Genomic DNA, 25,179 nt, shown 5'->3' on the forward strand with positions numbered 1-25,179 from the left:
AATATTTTTTTATCATCATAATAAATTAACTTTAAATTTAAAATAAATTAAAATTACTTTTCTCATTTAAGGCTATCGTAGCAGTGAAAATGTCCTGAGGCTCAAGATAGTGATCAGGGGCTTTGTGCTGTACTGAACTGTCAAATGTTGCCTTGTTACTCTTATTTCTCTGTGCAGAGATGAAGAGCTGCCTTTTACCTGTCATAATGACAGATTTCTGATTTCCAGTCACCAGCTGTGTGTGTATATGTGTGTATACTTGGACTTGGGAAGTCCAGGGCCAAGGCTTGGTATTGGTTTCCTTCCCAAGAGTCTTAGGGCTAGTGATGAAGGAACAAATGCCTGTTGCCTGTGCCAAAGTCATGTTTCCTGTGAGCATCTAACATACACTGGCTATGTCCTGCCCTTTGCACACCTGACCATCTGTTCTTTTGTGCCCAGGAGCTGGAGGAGAAGCACCGGGAGGCCCAGCTCTCAGCTCAGCACCTAGAGGTCCACCTGAAACAGAAAGAGCAGCACTACGAGGAAAAAATTAAAGTAAAGACACTTTCTGATCTTCCCTGGCATTTCTTCTATAGCACCATAGAGCTTCTCTCTCTTTCTGGGCACTTTGGTTCACTTCTTGCTAGACCAAAGGACTGTCTGGGGTAAATGCCATCCTCAGGCCATGGTGGATGGTTTTGGGCATGTTATCTGTGTAAATGCGTGGTTAAATCAGAGGTTAAAACAATTTTTATTTATAAAAATTTGATCATTATGTATGTTTTATCTTTAAAATATTTTTTGAACCCAATGTCATTTAGTCCTTGATAATTTAGATTTAGACAGTCATCACATTCCTTGCGTTTAGTCCTTGCTTTGAGTTTTCTTCCTGCATCTCAGACCTGAGATCTTTTTTTGGTTTGTTTTTCTAAAGCATATCCTTAAAAACAATTTTTAAAAAATTTTTGAAGTACAGTTGACATTCAATATTATATTAGTTTCAAGTGCACAGCATAGTGGTCAGACATTTATGTAATTTATGAAGTGATCACTCCAGTAAGTCTAAAGTATATCCTTAAGGACATTCTTTGGTAAAGTTCTGCTGGTAACAAGCCCTCTGTTCTGTTTGTCTGCAAATGTCTTTTATTTCATGCTCATCCTTGAAAGATATTTTGGCTGGGTATAGAATTCTAGGTTGGACTTATTTTTTTATTACCACTATTGAGAAATCACCCGTCATTCTAACTGTTGCTGTCTTTGAAAGTAATTGAATTTTTTTCCCCTTTGACACTTTAAAATTTCACTTTCTCTTTAATTTTCTGAAGGTTTATTGTGATATGTCTAGTTGTGGATTTATTTTTATTTATCCTACTTGAGATATGCTGAGCATCAAATATAATGGTATTTTTTATTAAGTCCAGAAAATTATTGATCATTACATCTCAAATATTATTTCTTCTCCTTCTCTTTTTCTCTTTCCTTTGAGAATTTGATTAGGCAGGCATGTGTTAGATCACTTCCAATCTATCCTTTGGTAAGTTCAGATGAGTTTTCCAGTTTATTAATTCTTACTTGTATAATTTGCTGTTAAACCTACATACTGAGCTTAAAATTTCAGTTACTGTATTTTTGTTTCTAGATAATTCAGTTTGGTTCTTTCTCAAGTTTCTTAGATTAAGACAGTTTTTCTATATCATGCATTTATTTTTAAGCTTATCTTTTATTTCTGTAAATGCATTACACATATTTGTTTTATGATCTCTGTCTGATAATTTCAACATCTGCAGTATCTGGAGGTCTCTTTCTGCTCTGTTGTTTCTCTTAGTTCTTTTTCATGGTGCCTGTCTCTTTGTATGCTTGATGGGTTGCTCATTTTCCTTGGGAAATTATTATTATTAATATTTTATTGATTGATTGATTTTAGGGAAGCATTCATTTGTTTTTCCACTATGTTGTGCATTCATTGGTCACTTTCCATATGTACCTTAACTGGGGATTGAACCTGCAACCTTGGTATTTTGGCATGATGCTCTAGCCAACTGAGCCAAGGCCCCTTGGAAAATTATTAATGAGAATTCTTTGAGACCTTGAATGAAAATGTGTGCCCATTTTGGGGAGTGGCTTGGGCTTTGACTTGTTTGTCTTCTTACTTTTCGAGGTTATTAAAAATGAAAGTCTGGTTTATTTGGTTTAGCACATGTCTCGAATTAAAACCTGCTTTGTGCTGTTTTTACATTTTGGGTTTCTGCTTTCACTTTTACATGCTTTTGGGAAACTGCTTTCCACATTTCATCTAGCATTTTAAATCATTTTCTGTAGAAAAGGTAGCCTAAATAATCTAACCTACCATATAAAATAATACATTCAATTATTATTTTAATTATTGACATTATTATTTCAATTCAATTATTATTAATAAATTCAGTGATCAGAAATGGATGCCAATCTGTTTTCTTTTAAAATTACATCACATTTTTATTATGATTTTATCTATCTATTTATTTATTTATTTTTCTGAAGTTGGAAACAGGGAGGCAGTCAGACAGACTCCCGCATGCACCCAACTGGGGGCGATGCTCCGCCCATCTGGGGCATTGCTCTGTTGCAACTAGAGCCATTCTAGCACCTGAGGCAGACGCCATGGAGCCATCCTCAGCGCCCGGGCCAACTTTGCTCCAATGGAGCCTTGGCTGCGGGAAGGGAAGAGAGAGACAGAGAGGAAGGAGAGGGGGAGGGGTGGAGAAGCTCATGGGCACTTCTCCTGTGTGCCCTGGCCAGAAATCAAACCTGGGACTCCTGCACTCCAGGCTGACGCTCTACCACTGAGCCAACCGGCCAGGACCGCCATGTTCTGTCTTGACTGAGGCTTGTTCCTTCTGGCGCACCCTTACCTCTTACTCGTTTCCATCACTGCCAAAGTTGGGGTCTTTGAGCAGATAAATTCTGAAGATGTGCACCATTGCTTGAGCACCTACTCAGAAAAAGAGCCTACTTGGTCTAGCTACTTATGTGGTCTCGGCGGCCTTTTTCACGGAAAGAACTTTGTCTTATAGGCCCCAGGGAATTAGGGGAAGGGCTGTGTCCTTTTGTCTTCCCTCCTGGAATCTTTTATGAAGCCATTTCTTTTTAGCCTGTTGTGCTTTGTGTTTCCTGTTCTGGCTTCTGTAAGGCCATCTTAGTTAAAATTATGATCATACCCTAGATTCTGTCCTTTTCTTGTTCATAATTTTAGAATCATGCCCTGGCATCCAAGAGAATGGGCCACTTATCCTGTTGCGCTTCTTCTCTCTGCCCATGACCCTGTCCTCCACCTTTTGTTCTTCTCCACCAGCTCTCATTCTATTTTTTCCCATCAGTCGGTTCTAGTTTAAAGCCCTCTTTGAAATCTTTATTTCCTTTCTTTCTCATGTGGACCCCCTCCCTGCCGGCTGGCCCTTTTTAGGGTCGATGTCCCCAGGTACTGTGCAGGTCCCTTCACAATAGACATTGTGGGAAAGGTAGATTTCAGTCCTGCCTGTGACCCCAATTCTTTCCCCTTTCTTTCCAGAATCAGCTGTGATGGTTTGTCATGCAGACAAGCAGAGGGGATTCTCTCAGATGAGAAACACAGGGTTGTGGTCAAAGGCCTGGACAGGTTATGATGTTGTCTTTCTTTTTCGCTTGTTGTTTTGGTGACAAGTAGGGCTGTGTGTGCCTTGCAAAACATTAGATCAGGCTGGGGAACAGGACACCACCAGCCTGTTTTATTTTTTGCTCTTGGGAACAGTAGGTGCTTACAGTGCCATTCTCAAACTGAGAACACATGGTTTCTCTTCCCCTGGGAAAGGTTTTTCTTGTCAGTGACTTTTTTTTTTTTTTTGCAGCTGGATCAGAGGAAAGAACAGAGGAAAGAGGCATTTTCCCCCCCCCCCCTTTCTTTTATGTTGACTCTCCACCTACTTTCCTGGTGGGCAAAATCCTCTTGTCTCGACTGTTTCTGAACACAGACGTCCTCAGTCTTCAGCTTCCTCTCTCCACACAGCCTGGAGATATTTAGATTAATTTTGTACAAATTAAGAGCAAGCAATATTCTGAAAACTACTGGTGCATTGGCTACGATAAAGTTATCCCCAGGTAACATCTTCAAATGAGAGGATCTGTAGAGAGATATTTTCTTCCTCATTTTGGAGTTCACCTCCTTGCATATACCTCTTGGATCTTTTTTGGCTGTTGATTTGAAAATAAGTTCTTGGTTCAGGTCCATGGGTTACTTGCCGTTTCATGCTAAGACTTCTTAATCTTATTTCAGCTGAGAGAGAGACACCCAAACCCTCTCCTCGCCCCCGAGTTTGGAGGACCTGTTCTCTCCACTGCTTTCCCCCTTCTTCCTCCTTTTCCCATTTTTCTAAAGTGCCCTTGGTTAGCCTTTCCTTCGCAGCTTTGCTACTCAGGACCCTCACTACTTCTCTTGTTTCTCGTAGGTGTTGGACAATCAGATAAAGAAGGATCTGGCCGATAAGGAGACCCTGGAGAATATGATGCAGAGACACGAAGAGGAGGCCCATGAGAAGGGCAAAATTCTCAGCGAACAGAAGGCGGTAGGTACAAGACATTGCAAAGCCAGTCTTCAAAGGAGGGTTGCCAGGAATCCCACACCTGAGATGAGTTCGTTTCAGCTGATGATTTATTCTCTCTGTTTTACCCTGTAGAGTTTGTTGCTAACAGGTGGCTCTGACTGCAACTTCCTTCTCCTAAAAGCAGTTGAGGAGGTGGCCCAGAGTGGCCAGTTTCGCCTTTTATATTCTTTTTTAAGAGCTGATCTGTCATCACCTGGAACATTGTCTTTCAAGTGCCTCCTGACAAAATGCCCAGTGGCCCTTGGTTGCCCTCATGTGTCTTCTCTTTGTTGTCCATTTCTCTCCTTTCTAATCCGTGAAAGCAGGTGTTTCAGGAACTTGCTGCTCGGAAGGTTCTCCTGTCATGCTTGTTAATCTGCATATTATCTCAGTTCCTGTGGGGACTTTCTGTCAGACTCTCCAAAGGAGGGTCCTGGGAAGTTGCATTTTTAACTGTCACCATCTCTGGTTTTTATGATCCCTTAACTTGGGGAAACTTTGATGCAGAGAATATAAAAACAGTAATGTCTGGGTGATAGAAATCACTCCGAGAATGACAGCTCCATGGTTGATGAGAAGTATGAATTGCAGATTCAAGGTAGAAGTTCCTGCAGGCTCAGGTCACATGCAGGTGATACAGGGATTTAATGAGGCCTGCTTGCTTGCAGAATGTCAGGTTCCTGAATAGGTCCTTTTTGCCTGTTTTTAATTCAGGCCACTGAGCTAGTGTGGGGACATGTAATCTCTGTTTTGGTAAAATAACTGAGTGCCATTCGTTTGAGCAGTAAAAGCTGTTATTCTCAGGGTACAGGCTAGTTGAGTGCCTTGTTACCTCTGGTTAGATTATCTGAATTTCAGATGAGACCCTTACTGTGGTCCACATGGCCCATGTTGCACACATTATTCAATTCATTCTGGGGGAATTGTCTGTGTGTGAGGTTCCAAAGGTCCCTGTGTTTCAGATGATCAATGCCATGGATTCCAAGATCAGATCCCTGGAACAAAGGATTGTGGAATTGTCAGAAGCCAATAAACTTGCAGCAAACAGCAGTCTTTTTACCCAGAGGAACATGTAAGTATTCAGATGCTAACTGTGGGCATGATTACACTTTGGTCTTCTCCCCTGGGGCATAAACTCCATTCCCCTGGCTGGTGGAGCTGGAGCAGATTTAATTCCTTCTGTGGTTTGGCCTGGCCTCCCACCCCGTATTTATGTAATCTTGCCCTCTACTTGAAGTGGTCTCGTTCTACCATGCCCTCTCTTTTGAGCTGGGTTTTCTTAAATGCTTCAAATTGCCATCAGATTATAGAGTGTTTTTCTCTCTCTAATGAGGCTAATTATGGCTTGCTTTTAGAGAGCTGCAGTCCTTGTTCCCAGACTTGCCTCCCGTAAATAGCCGAGGTGATCTTGCGTGTGCCCAGTTGGCCCATCTATTTTTCTGTTATTAAGTTAGGCCCTGCGGGGTGAAGTTTGGGGTTCAGCAGGGACTCCTCATGTTCCAGGAGCACTTTGATCTTAATCTTTCCCCCAAAGAATTGTAGTCTCCAGAGTGTTCTTTTTTTCTTTAGCTATCTGTTCAGAGAATTTCTAAAACATTTCCATTTAGTTTATACCAGCTTGGTAGACTGATATTTGGTCTTTGACTTATTTGGTTTCTGATGCTTCTGAGCAGTCTGGTGGAGAGGTGAGCATAGTTCACAGAGAAGTAGAAGGAATAGCATTCTTTCTCCTCACCTTACAGAGTCGTTAGGGGACCCTTATACTCTGAGGAAGCCCTTTTCTGACCACCTGTACAGACTCAGAAGGAAAAAGGTCTACCAAAGGAGTGAAATGTTAGTATCTCTTGCATTCTCCTTGACCATACTTAATCCCGTTAGGTGAGGGACTGTGAGCCATGAGGATTAAATGGGCTGCAGGTCCCCATGCTGAGATTATGTGCAGGGCCCAGGGCCAGGTCAGAACAGAGCTAACCATGGAATGACCTTGGTTCACTTAGTATGTAAGACACATCTCTCACTCTGTTTCTGTCTGTCCTTCCAAGGGGACAGGCTCACTTCTGATGAGACTGTGTTTTTGCTTGGCTCCTTTTACCACCCCCACCAGGAAGGCCCAGGAAGAGATGATTTCAGAACTCAGGCAACAGAAGTTTTACCTGGAGACGCAGGCAGGGAAATTGGAGGCCCAGAACCGGAAGCTGGAGGAGCAGCTGGAAAAAATCAGCCACCAGGACCACAGTGACAAGAATCGTCTGCTGGAGCTGGAGACAAGGTTGCGGGAGGTGAGAGTAAGGGTGATTGCCCGAGAGGGTTTGTTGGACTCGGGGATCGCCAGCCAGCCAGGTATCGGGCACAGTCAGTACACGTGGGAGGCATTGTGCATGGAGAAGGGCACAGACTGGGCACAGGGGTCTGGGCTAGAGTTCCACCTCTACTTCTGATGAGTTTTATAACCTCGGGCAGGCTTCCTTCTCTCTGTGCATCAGTCTCCTCGTCTGGAAAGCGACCATGAAAATGTATCTCCCTCACAGGGTCACGTGGGGCTTATGTAAATTGGTGCATCTTCAAATGGGGGCAGAATGATTGATTCTCCCTTGAGCTCAATTTAGCAAGGGTCACAGGACTCAGTCTGTGCATAGAGTGTAGCACAGTGTTGGCTACATAGTGTTGCTTAATGACAGTGTCTGAAGTCTCATAATGTCAGTGGAAGATTAAAAGACAAACTCAAGATTTGTTTGATGGAAGGTGTTCCTCTAAACCTTGGGGAATATTCGTGTTTAGGCACATCTTAGTTTGTACTGGAGTATTTAAATGAGGCCAATTCTTTGGCCCTGGCCGATTGGCTCGGTGGTAGAGCGTCGGCCCAGTGTACAAGTCCCAGGTTTGATTCCTGGCGAGGGCACACAGGAGAAGTGCCCATTTGCTTCTCCACCCTTCCCTTTTCCTTTCTTTCTGTATCTCTCTTCCCCTCCTGCAGCCAAGGCTCCATTGGAGCAAAGTTGGCCTGGGCTCTGAGAATGGCTCCATGGCTTCCGCCTCAGGCGCTAGAATGGCTCCAGTTGCAATGGAGCAACGCCCTAGATGGGCAGAGCATCGCCCCCTAGTGGGCATGTGGGTGGATCCCTGTCGGGTGTATGTGGGAATCTGTCTTTCTGCCTCCCCACTTCTCACTTCAGAAAAATACAAAATAAAATAAAATAAAATGAGGCCAGTTCTCCAGAGGACAGTTGTCAAGATGTGGTCTGCCACATCAGGACCAGCTGATGTGTTGATTGAAATGCAGATTGCTGGGCATCTTCCTCTGTTGGAATGGAATTGGGGTGGGAGGGTAGATAGTAAGAGTTTGCACTTTTAGTAGGTACACCAGAAATTCTTACACATCTGAAGTTTCAGAACCATTGTTCTAGGTCATCCAAAAGCCTTAGGTGATGGTTTAACTTTTATCATCCAGGCTGTATTTTTTTCTTTTTAGCAAGTTTAACATTTCTCCTGAGTGTCAGCCTTAAGAGTGCGAGTATGGCCCTGGCCGGTTGGCTCAGTGGTAGAGCGTCGGCCTGGTGTGCAGAAGTCCTGGGTTTGATTCCCGGCCAGGGCACACAGGAGAAGCGCCCATCTGCTTCTCCACCCCTCCCCCTCTCCTTCCTCTCTGTCTCTCTCTTCCCCTCCCGCAGCTGAGGCTCCATTGGAGCAGCGATGGCCCGGGCGCTGGGGATGGCTCCTTGGCCTCTGCCCCAGGCGCTGGAGTGGCTCTGGTCACCACGGAGCGACGCCCCCTGGTGGGCAGTGTCGCCCCCTGGTGGGCGTGCCGGGTGGATCCCGGTCGGGCGCATGCGGGAGTCTGACTGTCTCTCCCCGTTTCCAGCTTCAGAAAAATACCAAAAAAATAAATAAATAATAAGAGTGCGAATATAAGTAACTCCGATAGATTTCTTTGAATGTGGGAACAGTGGCTGGCTGTCCTGCCTTTCTTTCCCACAAATGTCTCTTTTTCCTCCCTGGCCGTGCAGCTGTATACAGCTCATCTAGGCAATTAAAATGCTCCAGGGGAAGCATGTTGCTTTGTTCTTAAATTAATACAGCTAGTCCCCTAAGGATGGCAGGAGAAATATAGAATGCTTATGAGAGGCTCAGGGCTGTATATGCTTTCTGGGAGTTCTAGAGCTTAGCTTTAAATACAACAAGGCCGGTTGACCTTCTCTTTGCCTCCTGCTGCTATTGAGATGGGGGCCAGAGCCGCAGCCTGGGGTGTGATTCACCTTAAAGGGCCCTGGGCTTTCTCCAACCTTGCGTGTGCAGTGTCCTGAATGTGCAGGGCTCCCACGTTCTGCTGTCAGCACACAGCATCCTGCTTACCCACCTCCACTTGCCTCGCTGTCACCTGCCTCAGCACTCATGGTTTTGCCAAGTGGCATCGGGAATTTCTAGGTCTGTTAGTAGTCACAGCCTTCTCTGACTGTTGGCCTTTTAAATGGGCAAATAGTAAGTAGTGGAACCACACTTCCTGGGTTGGAAGCCAGCCTTGCCCTCTTTTAGCTGTGTGACATTTGCTCAGTCTCTTGATCTCTCTGGGCCACCATTTGCTTAGTGAAGGTAATAGTAGTATCTCTCTCGTTGAGTTGTTAGGAAGATGAAAGGAATTAAAGCAGTGCCTGGCTTGTTGTGAGGACCCACCTTTGTCGTCATCATCATCATCATTCTCATCCTCGCTAGACAGAGACCACAGCCTTGGCTTTGCTGCCATTGACTTATCAACACAGACCGTTCTCTAGTTTCTGACCCATCATTCCAGTAGACATCAGACATCTTCGCTTGAACGTCGACCTTATTGCTCGCGTTCAACATGTCAAGACTGAATTTCTTTGAGCTTCTCAGATTGGTTCTTCCTTTCATGTTCCCTGTCCTAACCAGTGGTCTTACTCTGTAGTTCACCTGCCCAGAAACAGATTTCACCTTGACTCACCTCTGTCCCTTTGTTCTCTGCCCCACCGTGAACTAACCACTACATTCTGTTGGTTCTCTATGCTGAATCTTTCTGTAAGTTTTTCTTCTCTTCACACATCTGGCCTTTGGGACTCTGCTATCACATTTTCTGGGGAGCCTTCTCCAATCCTCTGGAGCTGGGTCTGATGTCTCCTCTGTGTTCCCACAGCCTTCTGGGTTTAGCTCATCACCCTGTGCACCTCTTGGCAGTCCCCGTTGGATAACGAGATCTCCGAGCGCAGCAAGCATCTCTTACCTGCTTGGTATTCAATGTCTGGCAGAGTCTGGTTCCTAGGCCACCATGTCTGTTAGGTCAATAGATGTGCTATGGTCTCCCTCTTCTCCATACCTTTGGATGTCTTCTCCTGCTTGAAATGTTCTTTCTTTTCTGAGCTGCTGTTTGGCTTCCTGTGTTCTTTCATACACAGATGCAGAGTTACCTCCCCCACCCCTCTCCTGTGTTCCTGTTACATTCCCATGTGTCCTGACCCATGCACTTGACCGCAATATATGATAGTGGTTAGTTTCTATTTTTCTTCTCAACTTGAAGGCAGATACCATCTTTCACCTCCATATTCCTTTTTACACAGAAGTTACTGAGTAAATTTTTCTTATATGAATGAATGAAATGTTGGATCGATAGATTGATAGATAGGCAAATGGAAGTAGTACTGATTAGTTCATAATGTCTGGTCAGCTAATGGGAACAAGTCAGAGCAAGAATATTTAAAATGCGCAGAATTCAGTCTGTTGTTCCATTTGTGTTCTAATTACAAAGGTGTTCCTGTTATTAATATGATGTTGTTTATATCCACTTACTTTTAAATGCTTTCCTAAGAAGAACACTTGTTATAATGTCCCCTGGAGATTGTTTTTGTGTGATTTTTCTTTTGAAACCTTCCCAAGCATTTGCATGTTTGTAAGGAATGGTTTGTATATACATCCCTCTCACATGTTTTTACTCCTGTTTATTTTTGAGACTTAAAGAAGGCAGACCGCCTGACCTGTGGTGGCGCAGTGGATAAAGCGTCGACCTGGAAATGCTGAGGTCGCCGGTTCGAAACCCTGGGCTTGCCTGGTTAAGGCACATATGGGAGTTGATGCTCCCAGCTCCTCCCCCCCCCTTCTCTCTCTCTCCCTCTCTCTAAAATGAATAAATAAAAAATTAAAAAAATTAAAAATATTAAAGAAGGCAGATCCCAGAAGCCAGAAATAAAAAGAAAAAAAAAGTCAGACTTGTTCAATTTTTTCCCTCAGATGAGTGCTGAAGAATTTGATTCCATGACCAAGTTTAAGACACACATGAACCAGCAGGTGGCATTCTGGCTTTCTTCATCGTTAAATTCAACTGAGCCTTTCTGTGTCTCTCACTCAGGTCAGTCTCGAGCACGAGGAGCAGAAGCTGGAGCTGAAGCGCCAGCTCACCGAGCTGCAGCTCTCTCTGCAGGAGCGCGAGTCCCAGCTGACAGCCCTGCAGGCCGCCCGGGCGGCCCTGGAGAGCCAGCTCCGCCAGGCCAAGACGGAGCTGGAGGAGACGACGGCGGAGGCCGAGGAGGAGATCCAGGCACTCACGGTAGGCCTGGGAATGGCCCCGTCTGGTCACTAAAGACCTTCTCTGATGCGTGGGGCACTGAGTATGCCTGCTCACTCTTACAAATTTCAAGGGAGAAGAAATCGACCCATAGGGGTGGGTGTTGAATGGGCAGAAAGTTGGCTTGCATAGGCCTCCTCTTCGTTGGAATTAGTTTCTTGATCAGTCAGTAATATCTGAGCTTTTTTTTTGCATCCTAAAGAATTCTTATTTTACTTAGGTATCTTCCTTCTTTTTAAAATAATCATCATCATATTTTTTTCTTATCTTTTTTTCAATTACAGATGACATTCACTGTTATAGTCATTTTGGGTGTACTCATTGTTATATTTAGTTTTAGCCAAAATGTGTTTACTGGGATTCTGTACTTTGATTTTCAGTAATCATTGAAAAATAATAATCTTATACTCTATAGTAGTGTTTCTACCATATTTCTATTTATTTTGGTTAAGCTTATTTATATTACCTTTTTTTTAAGTTGTAGATTCTGCTTTATGTGTTACATCTGTATCTGGTATGATCTGGTATATATTTTATTTTATATATTTTAGATTTTTATTCATTTTTAGAGAGAAAGAGAGTAGACAGAGAGAGAGAGAATATGGGGAGGAGCAGGAAGCATCAACCCCCATATGTGCCTTGACCAGGCAAGCCCAGGGTTTTGAACTGGCACCCTCAGCATTCCAGGTTGATGCTTTATCCACTGCGCCCCACAGGTCAGGCTGATCTGGTATATATTTTAAAACTAGTTTCATTCTTAGAAGTTATTCTTTCTTTGTTGGGTTTCGAGAGCCCAATGTCTGACCCAAACTGGGAACATGACCTAACAGTGCCAGGGTTTGTATGGACCAATCTGGGACACAGGGACTTATAGGATCCTGAGGGTACACACAGTAGCTCCTACATAGAAGGTGCTTATGATTCCAAGATTTTTCAGGACTTAACACCAAGTTCATATGCCAACTGCCGCCTGCATTTGCATTGCCTCTGTGAGAACACTTATTAAACATTGTTAATGCCACATGTCCCCAGTATCTGGTTTGAAGAAAAGTAGTCACAAGCTCTCTTTTTTCTCTTTTTTTCTTAAGTGAGAAGTGGGAGGCAGAGAGACAGACTCCTGCATGTGCCCCAACCAGAATCCACCTGGCAAGCCCTTTATGAGGCGTGTTCTGCCCATCTGGTGCTATTTTAGTGCCTGAGGCAAGGCCATTGAGCCATCCTCAGCACCCAGGGCCAACTTGCTCCAACTGAGCCATGACTGTGGGAGGGGAAGAGAGAGATAGAGAAAGAGAAGGGGAAGGGGGAGGGGTGGAGAAGCAGATGGTGACTTCTCCTATGTGCCCTGACCAGGAATTGAACCTGGGATGTCCATATGCTGGGCCAGTGCTCTACTGCCGAAGCTGGGCCCAACAATACCTCTTTATACCTTGCCTTATTTCAAAATGTATTGAAAGCAGTTTGGGAAGATACAGAACAGTGTAACAGGATAAATAAGAAAGAAAAGTCAAAGAGAAAATAAATCTAGAGAAGGGAAACATGGAGGTAGGAATGAAATGAAGGTACTGTATTACAATGAATGGAGTTGGGTGGATGGGGAGGAAGACAACCAGACATTTCTTAGCTGCTAAAGGAGACACGTAAACATCTAACCAGTATTGTATTTAATGCACTGGAGAGGAATATTTCACCCCTATATGAACACCCAACCTCTTAAAGAAAGAGGAGACATCAGCAATCTAATCTATACTTAATGAGTCCTCACTGTGTGCCTAGGGCTGTGTCTTACCTCTTTCTCCCCAGGGGATTGGCCTGAAGTCCTCACAGTTTTTTGGAGGAGAAAGACATTTATCTCACAGCTCTGTGGCCGTGAGTCTTATTCTTCTGTGGGGAGAAGGAGGGTATAAAATAGAGCTTGTGTCACTGCTGTTTATCTGTGGGGAAATTAGTCTTTAAATCCTGTTTTGCTGCTGGTTGGAATGTGCTTTGTCTAATGGCTGCTGGGAGCCTAGCTCAGCAGCAAGTCACGACTTAATTTAGTCAGATGAGATCACTGCCTCAGAGCATCTTGGAAAAAAGAAGGAAACAGCCTCCCTAGGTCTAGAAATGAGGGCTTTACCAGTCTTGCAGATGAAGGTGCCATGGAAGACAGGGCTTCTCAAAGCTGAGGGCTTCTCAAAGCTGAGGGCAGAAAGCTGCGCTGGGTCAGACCGTTGTTTGTAAGCCCCTCATACAGGACCCCGGCCCCATGCTATTTTGCTTTCGCTCAGTTTTGAGGCTGTGGGTTTTTCCTGTCCCCTCCTTTTGATATGTCCTATAAATGTGGTTGTTGCCTGAGTGGCTTTGTTGAATTTGTTCTGAAGAATGTATTTTCCAAGAGTAAGAGAAAAATGGACACAAATGCAATGCTCAGTGCTCTTGCTCTCATTGTTCAAGGCCCAAGTTCAGACCCAACATAAGCATCAATCAAATTAAATCAGCTAGATCTAAAATTATCTCCCAGGAGGCTTGTGACTTCACAGCAGACTATTTTGTCAATAAAAGGGAATAGCCAAACGGGCTATTATTGCTTGTTTCTAAGAGGCCTATGTTTCCTAGCCTGGGAAGAAGTAGTTAACCCATTTGGCCTCTGCCTCTGGGCCAAATTAGATGGATTGCAGTTAAATTGAAGATCTGCATTGAAGGCGCTTGGCAGGGCCGCTGGGAAGCCATTTGTTGGTCTTCTGCTTCCTTTCCCCCACTCTCGCTTTACCCATCCTGTCAATTGCATTTGTGTTGAAATTCACTGGCTGAGATTAAATCAAGTAGAGACTTAACAGGAGAGTCAAATTGAAACAAAAACCTATACTTTTGAACTATAGAATTGATCCCTGAAAGTATAGTCTTCAAAATCGATTGCTTTCAAAATGCTTCTGTGCTCATTGGTGGAAGAGAGAATTTTCTGCTTGGACTTGAAATTTAAGGCTCCATGTCATCCTTTCCTGGAAGGAAGAGAGTGTGAGTCTGCACACTGTAGGCACAGAGATGAGTGACAGGAAACAAGTGTCAGTCTGAATGGTGCCGTGGGGCAGAGGTGTGGTTTGAGCCCTGTGCGCAAGACCCCACAGACACGTCTTGTGTGCCTTCCCTTACATTCATTCATTCATTCATTCATTCATTCATTCATTCATTCATTTATTTATTTATTTTTTCATTTTTCTGAAGCTGGAAATAGGGAGAGACAGCCAGACAGACTCCCGCATGCGCCCGACCGGGATCCACCCGGCACGCCCACCAGGGGAGACGCTCTGCCCACCAGGGGGCGATGCTCTGCCCATCCTGGGCATCGCCATGTTGCGACCAGAGCCACTCTAGCGCCTGGGGCAGAGGCCACAGAGCCATCCCCAGCGCCTGGGCCATCTTTGCTCCAACGGAGCCTTGGCTGCGGGAGGGGAAGAGAGAGACAGAGAGGGAAAGCGCGGCGGAGGGGTGGAGAAGCAAATGGGCGCTTCTCCTGTGTGCCCTGGCCGGAATCGAACCCGGGTCCTCCGCACGCTAGGCCGACGTACATTCATTTATTGAGTTTGCTAAATGACTATGCTAAATAATTGAGAATCTGAAGCTACCGACGTACATTCATTTATTGAGTTTGCTAAATGACTATGCTAAATAATTGAGAATCTGAAGCTACAGACACAAATGAAAGGAATCCTCCCAGCATCGTGTGATTATGTGATCCCAAAGTCGTCCTCCTTGATTTGTTAAAATAGTCAGTGCACACACACTCTCTCTCTCTTTTTATTTTAAAATAAATATCAAAGCCAATATTTAATTAGATAGCCAAGATGTGAAGTTGGGCCATGTAAGGTGACAGTCTTGCTTGATGCTGGCATTCACAGGGGAAGGGCTGTATACACAGAAGCTGGAGTGTAGAATCCTGACCTTGCATCCCAGAAGGTGGTCAGATTGCTAACCACTACTTTCCTTTCCTCAGCTCTGCGGTATTTTTCTCTCATCAAGACGGCATTATAAGTCTCTTTTCTTTTTTCCTCTTCTAACTTTTTGTGGAATCCATGGGAGTCCGAAAATACCAGAGTAACAGGCTTTATTAAAAGGAAGAAAGGAACCCTGCTGGGCACTTCTTTGGGGGAGAAAGGCACCAGTACAAACTAGGGGGACAAATTTTATAGGGTAAGGGAGAGTCTCGAGCAAGTGGGTGTTGAATATAAGTCCTGGTATGGCCGGAATGCTCCTCCTTGGGGCGGCTGACCAGCTTCTTGGAATTCCTCTGCCTCAGGGTGGATAGTCCAGTGAGTATCGGTGAGGTCTGACAGATAAGCGGAACATCAAAAGGGCAGTTGGAATTCCCGGTAAATTCATGTATCTATCACTTTCTTTAAGATTAATGAAGACATAAGACCCCCCAAAGAGACTGCCTCTCCACTCTTCAGGCTACAGCCTGTCCCTTCTACCTTGTTGCCACCTAAACCCTAGCTCGGTGGTTTTCAAAGTAGGAACTGTTGACCCCTGATGGTCCCTATGGTCAGATCATTGTCACAAGAATACAAAGATGGCATTTGCCATTTTTTATTGGGATAACACACTGATGGTACAAAAGCAATGTTACCTTATTTTAAAAGAAATAAAATACAAATATTTGAAGAAAAATCTCAGTTTTAATTTCTAATATGGTAAAGATAGTTATAACTCACATAAACAAAAGCTTTTTGGGGATCTCAATAATTTTTCAGAATAACTGATTTTTAAGAAGTATCCTGTAGCAACTGATGTCTATTTAACAGTTATTTTGTTGAGAGAATCCAAAGCTTGTGTCTTAAGTGTCTTAGTATTCTTATATATACTGTTGTGTGATGTTTTGCCCTTTTGTGTATTTGGTTTACAACTTCAAAGGAACCTAAAACATATGTATTTGGTTTACAACTTCAAAGGAACCTAAAACTTAGAAATGCCCAGTAATTGTTAAATTTTTATAGTATTTCTAGCAGTCACAATAGGATTGCTTCTACATTTTGTGTTTGTATTTCATAGTTAATAATGTAGCAAAAGCTATAATAATGGTAATTCATAATATTCTACCCTCAAAGAGGGTTGCCATTCAGTGCATCAGAATGATCCAGGCCCTGGCCGGTTGGCTCAGTGGTAGAGCTTCGGCCTGGTGTGCAGAAGTCCTGGGTTCGATTCCTGGCCAGGGCACACAGGAGAGGCTCCCATCTGCTTCTCCACCCCTCCCCCTCTCCTTCCTCTCTGTCTCTCTCTTCCCCTCCAGCAGCCAAGGCTCCATTGGAGCAAAAGATGGCCCGGGTGCTGGGGATGGCTCCTTGGCCTCTGCCCCAGGCGCTAGAGTGGCTCTGGTCGCAACAGAGCGACGCCCTGGATGGGCAGAGCATCGCCCCCTAGTGGGCATACCGGGTGGATCCCGGTCGGGCGCATGCGGGAGTCTGACTGCCTCCTCGTTTCCAGCTTCAGAAAAATACAAAAAAAAAAAAAAAAGAATGATTCAAAGGCCTCAGTAATGGTAAATGTTAAAGAAAGTGAAGCAGTATTAGTGATTGAAATTTCAGACTTGGAGGGGGGCAGTTCAATAAGTTTTTAATGGTTATTTGGAAACCCTGCTATTAATAAGAAGGTGTAATAGGTTGTCTATCCCTAAGTCTAGGCGAGAGAGTTTTATTATGATCACTGCTTAGGCTTTTAAGGAATTAACTCTATCTTCAGCTTCTATTGCTGCCTTTGAGAGATTTCACACCAAGTAGTCATTTACAGCAGGGATCGGCAAGCTATAACCAGAGGGCCAAATTCAGTCTGCCTTCTGTTTTCTGTTAATAAAGTTTTATTGGCACACAGCCATGCTCTTTTTTTTTTTTAATAAATTTTTATTAATGGTAATGGGATGACATTAATAAATCAGGGTACATATATTCAAAGAAAACATGTCTAGGTTATTTTGTCATCAAATTATGTTGCAAACCCCTCGCCCAAAGTCAGATTGTCCTCCGTCACCCTCTATCTAGTTCTCTGTGCCCCTCCCCCTCCCCCTCTCTCCCTCCCTCCCTCCCATGTCCTCCCTCCCCCCCACCCTTGGTAACCACCACACTCTTGTCCATGTCTCTTAGTCTCATTTTTATGTTCCACCAATGTATGGAATCATGTAGTTCTTGTTTTTTTCTGATTTACTTATTTTACTCCTTATAATGTTATCAAGATCCCACCATTTTGCTGTAAATGATCTGATGCCATCATTTCTTATGGCTGAGTAGTATTCCATAGTGTATATGTGCCACATCTTCTTTATCCAGTCTTCTATTGAAGGGCTTTTTGGTTGTTTCCATGTCTTGGCCACTGTGAACAGTGCTGCAATGAACATGGGGCTACATGTGTCTTCACGTATCAATGTTTCTGAGGTTTTGGGGTATATACCCAGTAGAGGGATTGCTGGGTCATAAGGTAGTTCTATTTGCAGTTTTTTGAGGAACCACCATACTTTCCTCCATAATGGTTGTACTACTTTACAGTCCCACCAACAGTGAATGAGGGTTCCTTTTTCTCCACAGCCTCTCCAACATTTGCTATTTCCCGTCTTGTTGATAATAGCTAATCTAACAGGAGTGAGGTGGTATCTCATTGTAGTTTTGATTTGCATTTCTCTAATAACTAATGAAGCTGAGCATCTTTTCATATATCTGTTGGCCATTTGTATCTCTTCCTGGGAGAAGTGTCTGTTCATGTCCTCTTCCCATTTTTTTATTGGATTGCTTGTTTGTTTGTTGTTGAGTTTTATGAGTTCTTTGTAAATTTTGGATATTAGGCCCTTATCTGAGCTGTCGTTTGAAAATATCAGTTCCCATATAGTTGGCTGTCTGTTTATTTTGATATCAGTTTCTCTTGCTGAGCAAAAACTTTTAATTCTGATGTAGTCCCATTCATTTATCTTTGCCTTCACTTCTCTTGCCATTGGAGTCAAGTTCATAAAATGTTCTTTAAAACCCAGGTCCATGATTTTAGTACCTATATCTTCTTCTATGTACTTTATTGTTTCAGGTCTTATATTTAGGTCTTTGATCCATTTTGAATTAATTTTAGTACACGGGGAGAGGCTGTAGTCGAGTTTCATTCTTTTGCATGTGGCTTTCCAGTTTTCCCAACACCATTTGTTGAAGAGGCTTTCTTTTCTCCATTGTGTGTTGTTGGCCCCTTTATCAAAGATTATTTGACCATATATATGTGGTTTTATTTCTGGGCTTTCTATTCTGTTCCATTGGTCTGAGTGTCTATTTTTCTGCCAATACCATGCTGTTTTGATTATCGTGGCCCTATAATATAGTTTAAAGTCAGGTATTGTAATGCCCCCAGCTTCATTCTTTTTCCTTAGGATTGTTTTGGCTATTCGGGTTTTTTTATAGTTCCATATAAATCTGATGATTTTTTGTTCCATTTCTTTAAAAAATCTCATAGGGATTTTGATGGGAATTGCATTAAATTTGTATATTGCTTTGGGTAATATGGCCATTTTGATTATATTTATTCTTCCTATCCAAGAACAAGGAATATTTTTCCATCTCATTGTATCTTTTTCGATTTCCCTTAACAATGCTTTGTAATTTTCATTATATAGGTCCTTTACGTTCTTTGTTATGTTTATTCCTAGGTATTTTATTTTTTTGGTTGCAATCGTGAAGGGGATTATTTTTTTGAGTTTGTTTTCTAATATTTCATTGTTGGCATATAGAAAGGCTATGGGCTTTTGTATGTTAATTTTGTATCCTGCGACCTTACTGTATTGGTTTATTGTTTCTAATAATCTTTTTGTGGAGTCCTTCGGATTTTCGATGTATAGGATCATATCATCAGCAAAAAGTGATAGCTTTACTTCTTCTTTTCCGATATGGATGCCTTTTATTTCTTTGTCTTGTCTGATTGCTCTGGCCAGAACTTATAGCACTACGTTGAATAAGAGTGGAGAGAGTGGACAACCCTGTCTTGTTCCTGATTTAAGGTAGAAAGTCCTCAGTTTTATGCCGTTTAATAGGATGTTGGCTGATGGTTTATCATATATGGCCTTTATCATGTTGAGATATTTTCCTTCTATACCCATTTTGTTGAGAGTCTTAAACATAAAATTGTGTTGTATTTTATCAAAAGCCTTTTCTGCATCTATTGATAAGATCATGTGGTTTTTGTTCTTTGTTTTGTTGATATGGTGTATTATGTTAACCGTTTTGCGTATGTTGAACCATCCTTGAGATTCTGGGATGAATCCCACTTGATCATGATGTATTATTTTTTTAATATGTTGTTGTATTCGGTTTGCCAGTATTTTGTTTAGTATTTTAGCATCTGTATTCATTAGAGATATTGGTCTGTAGTTTTCTTTCTTTGTGCCATCCTTGCCAGGTTTTGGTATGAGGGTTATGTTGGCCTCATAAAATGTGTTTGGAAGTATTGCTTCTTCTTCAATTTTTTGGAAGACTTTGAGTAGAATAGGAACCAAGTCTTCTTTGAATGTTTGATAGAATTCACTAGTATAACCGTCTGGGCCTGGACTTTTATTTTTGGGGAGATTTTTAATAGTTTTTTCTATTTCTTCCCTGCTGATTGGTCTGTTTAGGCTTTCTGCTTCTTCATGACTCAGTCTAGGAAGGTTGTATTGTTCTAGGAATTTATCCATTTCTTCTAGATTGTTGTATTTGGTGGCATATAATTTTTCATAGTATTCTACAATAATTCTTTGTATGTCTATGATGTCTGTGGTGATCTCTCCTCTTTCATTTTGGATTTTATTTATTTGAGTCCTGTGTCTTTTTTCCTTGGTGAGTCTTGCCAAGGGTTTGTCAATTTTGTTGATCTTTTCAAAGAACCAACTCCTTGTTTTATTGATTTTTTCTATAGTTTTTCTGTTCTCTATTTCATTTATTTCTGCTCTGATTTTTATTATCTCCTTTCTTCGGCTGGTTTTGGGTTGTCTTTGTTCTTCTTTATCTAGTTCCTTAAGGTGTGAAGTTAAGTGGTTTACTTCGGCTCTCTCTTGTTTGTTCATATAGGCCTGAAGTGATATGAACTTTCCTCTTATTACTGCTTTTGCTGCATCCCAGAGATTCTGATATGTCGTATTTTCATTTTCATTTGTCTGTATATATCTTTTGATTTCTGCGCTTATTTCTTCTTTGACCCATTCATTTTTTAGAAGTATGTTGTTTAGTTTCCACATTTTTGTGGGTTTTTCCCCCTCTTTTTTGCAGTTGAATTCTAGTTTCAAGGCTTTATGATCAGAAAATATGCTTGGTACAATTTCAATTTTTCTAAATTTGCTGATATTGTCTTTGTGGCCCAACATATGGTCAATTCTTGAGAATGTTCCATGTACACTAGAGAAAAATGTATACTCTGTCGCTTTGGGATGAAGTGTCCTGTAGATGTCTATCATATCCAGGTGTTCTAGTATTTCGTTTAAGGCCACTATGTCTTTATTGATTCTCTGTTTGGATGACCGATCTAGAGACGTCAGCGGTGTATTGAGGTCTCCAAGTATGATTGTATTTTTGTTAGTTTTTGTTTTAAGGTCAATAAGTAGCTGTCTTATATATTTTGGTGCTCCTTGGTTTGGTGCATATATATTAAGGATTGTTATGTCTTCTTGATTCAACTTCCCCTTAATCATTATGAAATGACCATTTTTGTCTCTGAGTACTTTTTCTGTCTTGTAGTCAGCATTATTAGATATGAGTATTGCTACGCCTGCTTTTTTTTGGGTGTTGTTTGCTTGGAGTATTGTTTTCCAGCCTTTCACTTTGAATTTGTTTTTATCCTTGTTGCTTAGATGTGTTTCTTGTAGGCAGCATATAGTTGGATTTTCCTTTTTAATCCATTCTGCTACTCTGTGTCTTTTTATTGGTAAGTTTAATCCATTTACATTTAGTGTAATTATTGACACTTGTGGGTTCCCTACTGCCATTTTATAAATTGCTTTCTGTTAGTTTTGTATCTAGTTTGATTCTTCTCTTTTGTTTTTCTATCATTTGTTTTTGTTTGTTTGTGTTCCATACTTCTTTCCTCTGTTGCTACCTTTTTTAAGTCAAGTGTTTTTGTGGTGGTTTTTTTAAGGGTGGTTACCATTAAGTAATGAAAAGGGTACCTACCATATTCATTGTAGTACCCTATCTTATAAGTATTTCTGCACTTCATCATCCTTTGCTACTGTTAATCTCCATCCTCTCCCCCCTTTTTTTCCTTTGTTGTCACAGTTTAAGTTTGGTTTTATTGTGTTCTTGGTGGAGCTGTTACTTGTGGTGTTGTTTTCTTTTGTTCTTTGAATCTGGTTGGAAAACCCCCTTTAGTATTATATATATCCTGGAGTGGGGGCTTTCTGTTGATAAATTCTCTCATCTTTTCTGTATTTGTGAATGTTTTTATATCTCCTTCATACTTGAAGGATAGCTTTGATGGGTATAGTATTCTTGGCTGAAAGTTCCTCTCTTTCAGGGCTTTAAATATTGGGGTCCACTCTCTTCTAGCTTGTAGAGTTTCTGCTGAGAAATCTGATGATAATCTAATAGGCCTTCCTTTATATGTTGTACTCTTCTTTTCCCTGGCTGCCTTGAGAATTTTTTCTTTGTCATTGGTTTGTGTCATTTTTATTATGATGTGCCTTGGAGTGGGTTTGTTGGGGTTAAGAAAACTTGGTGTTCTGTTTGCTTCTTGAATTTGAGGCTTTAGTTCCTTCCACAGGCTTGGGAAGTTCTCGTCTATTATTTGTTTGAGTATATTCTCCATTCCATTTTCTTTCTCTTCTCCCTCTGATATACCTATTATTCTTATGTTATTCTTTCTGATGGAGTCAGACAATTCCTGTAGGGCTTTCTCATTTTTTATTATTTTTGAGTCTCTTTCTTCTTCTCTCTGTTGTGCCTCAAGTTGTTTGTCTTCTATTTCACTGATCCTATCTTCAATCTGGGCTGTTCTGTTAGCTAAGCTTGTTACCTCGTTTTTCAGCTCGTGAATTGAGTTTTTCATTTCTGTTTGATTTGTTTTTATAGTTTCAATTTCCTTGGTAATATATTCTTTGTGTTCATTGAGTTGTTTTCTGATCTCCCTATATTGCCTTTCTGTGTTTTCTTGTATATCTCTGAGTATTTTTAAGATTTCTATTTTAAATTCTCTGTCATTTAGCTCCAAGGCTTCCAATATGTTAAGTCTTTTCTCCATAGATTTTTCCACATCTATTTGTGTTACCTCTCTTTCTTTTGTATCCATAATATTCGATTTCCTCTTTCTTATCGGCATCTGAGGGTGGTCTTATTGATAGCACTAATTAGAATTAATAAAGAGTAAAAAGTAAAAAAAAAAAAAAAAAAAAAAAAAAAAAAAAAAAAAGGTAAAACACCCCCCCCAAAAAAAAACAGTAATAATTTATTATTTCCCCCTTTTTTTCTCTCTTCTCTTTCCCTCCTCTCCCCTCCTCAGGGAAATATCGTGCCTATAATGGAGGGCCTGATTTGGGGTGAAGAGTTCAAGGGGCAAAAAAAAAGGGAGTAGGGACCTACTAAATGCAAAAAAAAAAAAAAAAAAAGGAAGAAAATCTTAGACAAGCATAAGATGATTTGCTTGTAAGTGATGGTCAACTAAGAGATATAATGAGAGGGATAAAAGGGAACCAGGAAAAAGGACCAAAAAAGAATAATAAAGAAGAAAAAATAAAAATAATAAGTAAAAATCTGTTGTATTAAGTGGAGCGAAGACTAAATACAATGGAGACCTTGGGTTGGGAGGACCCAAAATGCCACAAAAATAAACAAACAAGAAAAAAAAATAAAAACAAAAGCAAAAAAGAGAAATAAAGCCAAAAAAAAGCCTCGAGTCCCAAATTAACTAATTTGTTCGTGATTGAGGATTATATGGGAGAAAAGAAAAAACGAATAGAAAGGAAAAAAATAAGAAAAAGAAAAACGAAGGAAGAAATAAAATAGGAAGAGAAAAAAATAAAGCAAGACAAAAAAAAAACAAACAAAAGAGGAGAGAGTGAGAGTTAAGTGTTTTGGAGTATAACCCTAAAGGAGGGTGAGGATGAAGAAGAAAAATAAAATGCAACACTCATGGGTAGTGTAGTTCAAGAAAGGGGAAGCATAAGATGGGCAGAGAATAGAAGGACCGAGGTGGAGGAAATAAAGGTAATAAGATAGAAGAAACAAACAACAACAACAACAACAAAAAAATTAGTGGATCAAGTTGTAAAGTCTGTGGGTTTTTCTTGATTTTGAGAGGTTAACTTCTTCCTTTTTCTTTTCTCTCCCTCTTCCTGGTCGGTGACTCTGTACCCCAGGCTCTGCCCCTGTGTCACTCTTAGGTAGGGATTTGCAGTTGATGGGATTTTATGGCAATGTCATATAATTGGCTTTAGTCTTGCTGGAGGTAAAGGCTTGTTGGCGTTTGCAGGGTCCAACGATGAGAGAGTTTGCTTTCCTGGATTCTCTCTCCTAGTCCCCCCTTTCTGAATTAGCAGCCTGGTGATCCAGCTATAAGGCTGCAACTGCTTCTGCCTGGGGAGTAAGAGGCTCAAAGAGCTGGGAAATCCCCACTCTATCCCCACTCAGTGCAAGGCTTTGGGAAAGGCTCTGACAGTCAGGGCCTCCAGTGTAATCAGGCGGGGGTGGGAGTCAATTGTTGTCAAGGTGACTGATCAGCGCCTATCATTTAGTTGGACCTCTCTACCCAGGCTTTCCACACTTTGTAGCCTGTTTTTGCAGGGAAGAAGAGGCACTAGTCTCTGCTTACGACTAGTGTAGTATAGACCTTATTATCTGCCAAGTCCTTCTTGTTAGCGTTTATCCCTGAATATGGAGGCTCTATCAATCAGAAGTTGCCCCCGCCCCTTTAGCGAGAGGCACTAAAAAATATCACGCCTCTTGTCTTGGATCGCTGAACTGAGAGAGATCTTATCAATTAGAACCGAGGGTGCGCAGATTTCATGGGTTAAGCTAATTTCAGTGATTGGGTCGCAGCTGAGCTTCCGAAGGTATTTTAGGCTGCCTGCGCGCGCCCTTCCCCCAACGCTTGATTGTTAGCTTGAATGGCTGGGTGAGGTGCCCCGCCCACGGAGAGAATCTCCCAAGCCTCTCCCGCTCGCCCCGCCGCTGGCGGCTGGACCGCACCAGGCGCAGGATAATGGAGCCCCCTGGGTGTGCGGGCCAGCAGGGCGCCCAAGGCATGCGCGCGAATGGGGCGCTCTGGGCACCGGTGGCCGGCGACCCCCACTCGCTGTGTGCGGGCCGCTGGGAACGTCAGCGGTGCTCAACCAGACCAGGCGCCCCGCTCGGCTGCTCACGGCGGCTGGCGGGGGCTCGCGGTTCCCAAGTATATGGGCTGACTCACCAGAGGCTCACTTCCTTGCGGTTTGAAAGAACGTCCCTGTGGTAGATTCCTCCACACCCTCGTCTCTCAGATTCAAGTGATAACAGTCCTTTCGCTTTCAGTTTGTGTGGAACTCCGGAATGCTCCGAGGATAAATTTTTCTGTTTCTGGTTGATAAATTTGTTGTGATTTAGGGGAGAGCTGTCGGACGCGCTGCTCACGGCGCCATTTCCGTGACGTCACTCCCATGCTCATTTTTTCACACATTCAGCATGGCTGCTCTTGTGCTATGAGGGCAGAGTTCAGTAGTTGTGACAGAGACTGAATGACTCTGACAGCCAAGAATATTTACTTTCTGGTCCTTTAAAGCAGTGGTCCCCAACCCCTGGGCTGCGGACTGGTACCAGTCTGCAGAGAAAGAATAAATAACTTATATTATTTCCGTTTTATTTATATTTAAGTCTGAATTATGTTTTATTTTTTAAAAATGACCAGATTCCCTTTGTTACATCTGTCTAAGACTCACTCTTGACACTTGTCTCAGTCACGTGATACATTTATCCGTCCCACCCTAAAGGCCGGTCCGTGAAAATATTTTCTGACATTAAACCGGTCCCAAAACCGGTCTGACATTAAAGTGGCCCAAAAAAGGTTGGGGACCACTGCTTTAAACAAAAAATTTTTCACTCCTGCTTT

General features: G+C 42.2%; 1 protein-coding gene across 5 annotated transcripts in view; it reads left to right on the forward strand.

Annotated features, from left to right (window-relative positions):
* Positions 1-25,179, forward strand: part of CIT (citron rho-interacting serine/threonine kinase) — a 181,695-nt gene that overhangs the window by 101,600 nt on the left and 54,916 nt on the right. For all 5 annotated transcript variants that reach the window (XM_066260456.1, XM_066260457.1, XM_066260458.1 and 2 more), the window contains exons 19-23: positions 442-537; positions 4,443-4,559; positions 5,540-5,649; positions 6,682-6,856; positions 10,930-11,127. In XM_066260456.1, coding sequence (XP_066116553.1) covers positions 442-537; positions 4,443-4,559; positions 5,540-5,649; positions 6,682-6,856; positions 10,930-11,127 — 696 coding nt within the window. The remainder of the gene's footprint in view (positions 1-441; positions 538-4,442; positions 4,560-5,539; positions 5,650-6,681; positions 6,857-10,929; positions 11,128-25,179) is intronic.

Source organism: Saccopteryx bilineata, chromosome 2 (genome assembly GCF_036850765.1).
Source record: "Saccopteryx bilineata isolate mSacBil1 chromosome 2, mSacBil1_pri_phased_curated, whole genome shotgun sequence".
In the NCBI taxonomy this organism is placed as follows: domain Eukaryota; kingdom Metazoa; phylum Chordata; class Mammalia; order Chiroptera; family Emballonuridae; genus Saccopteryx; species Saccopteryx bilineata.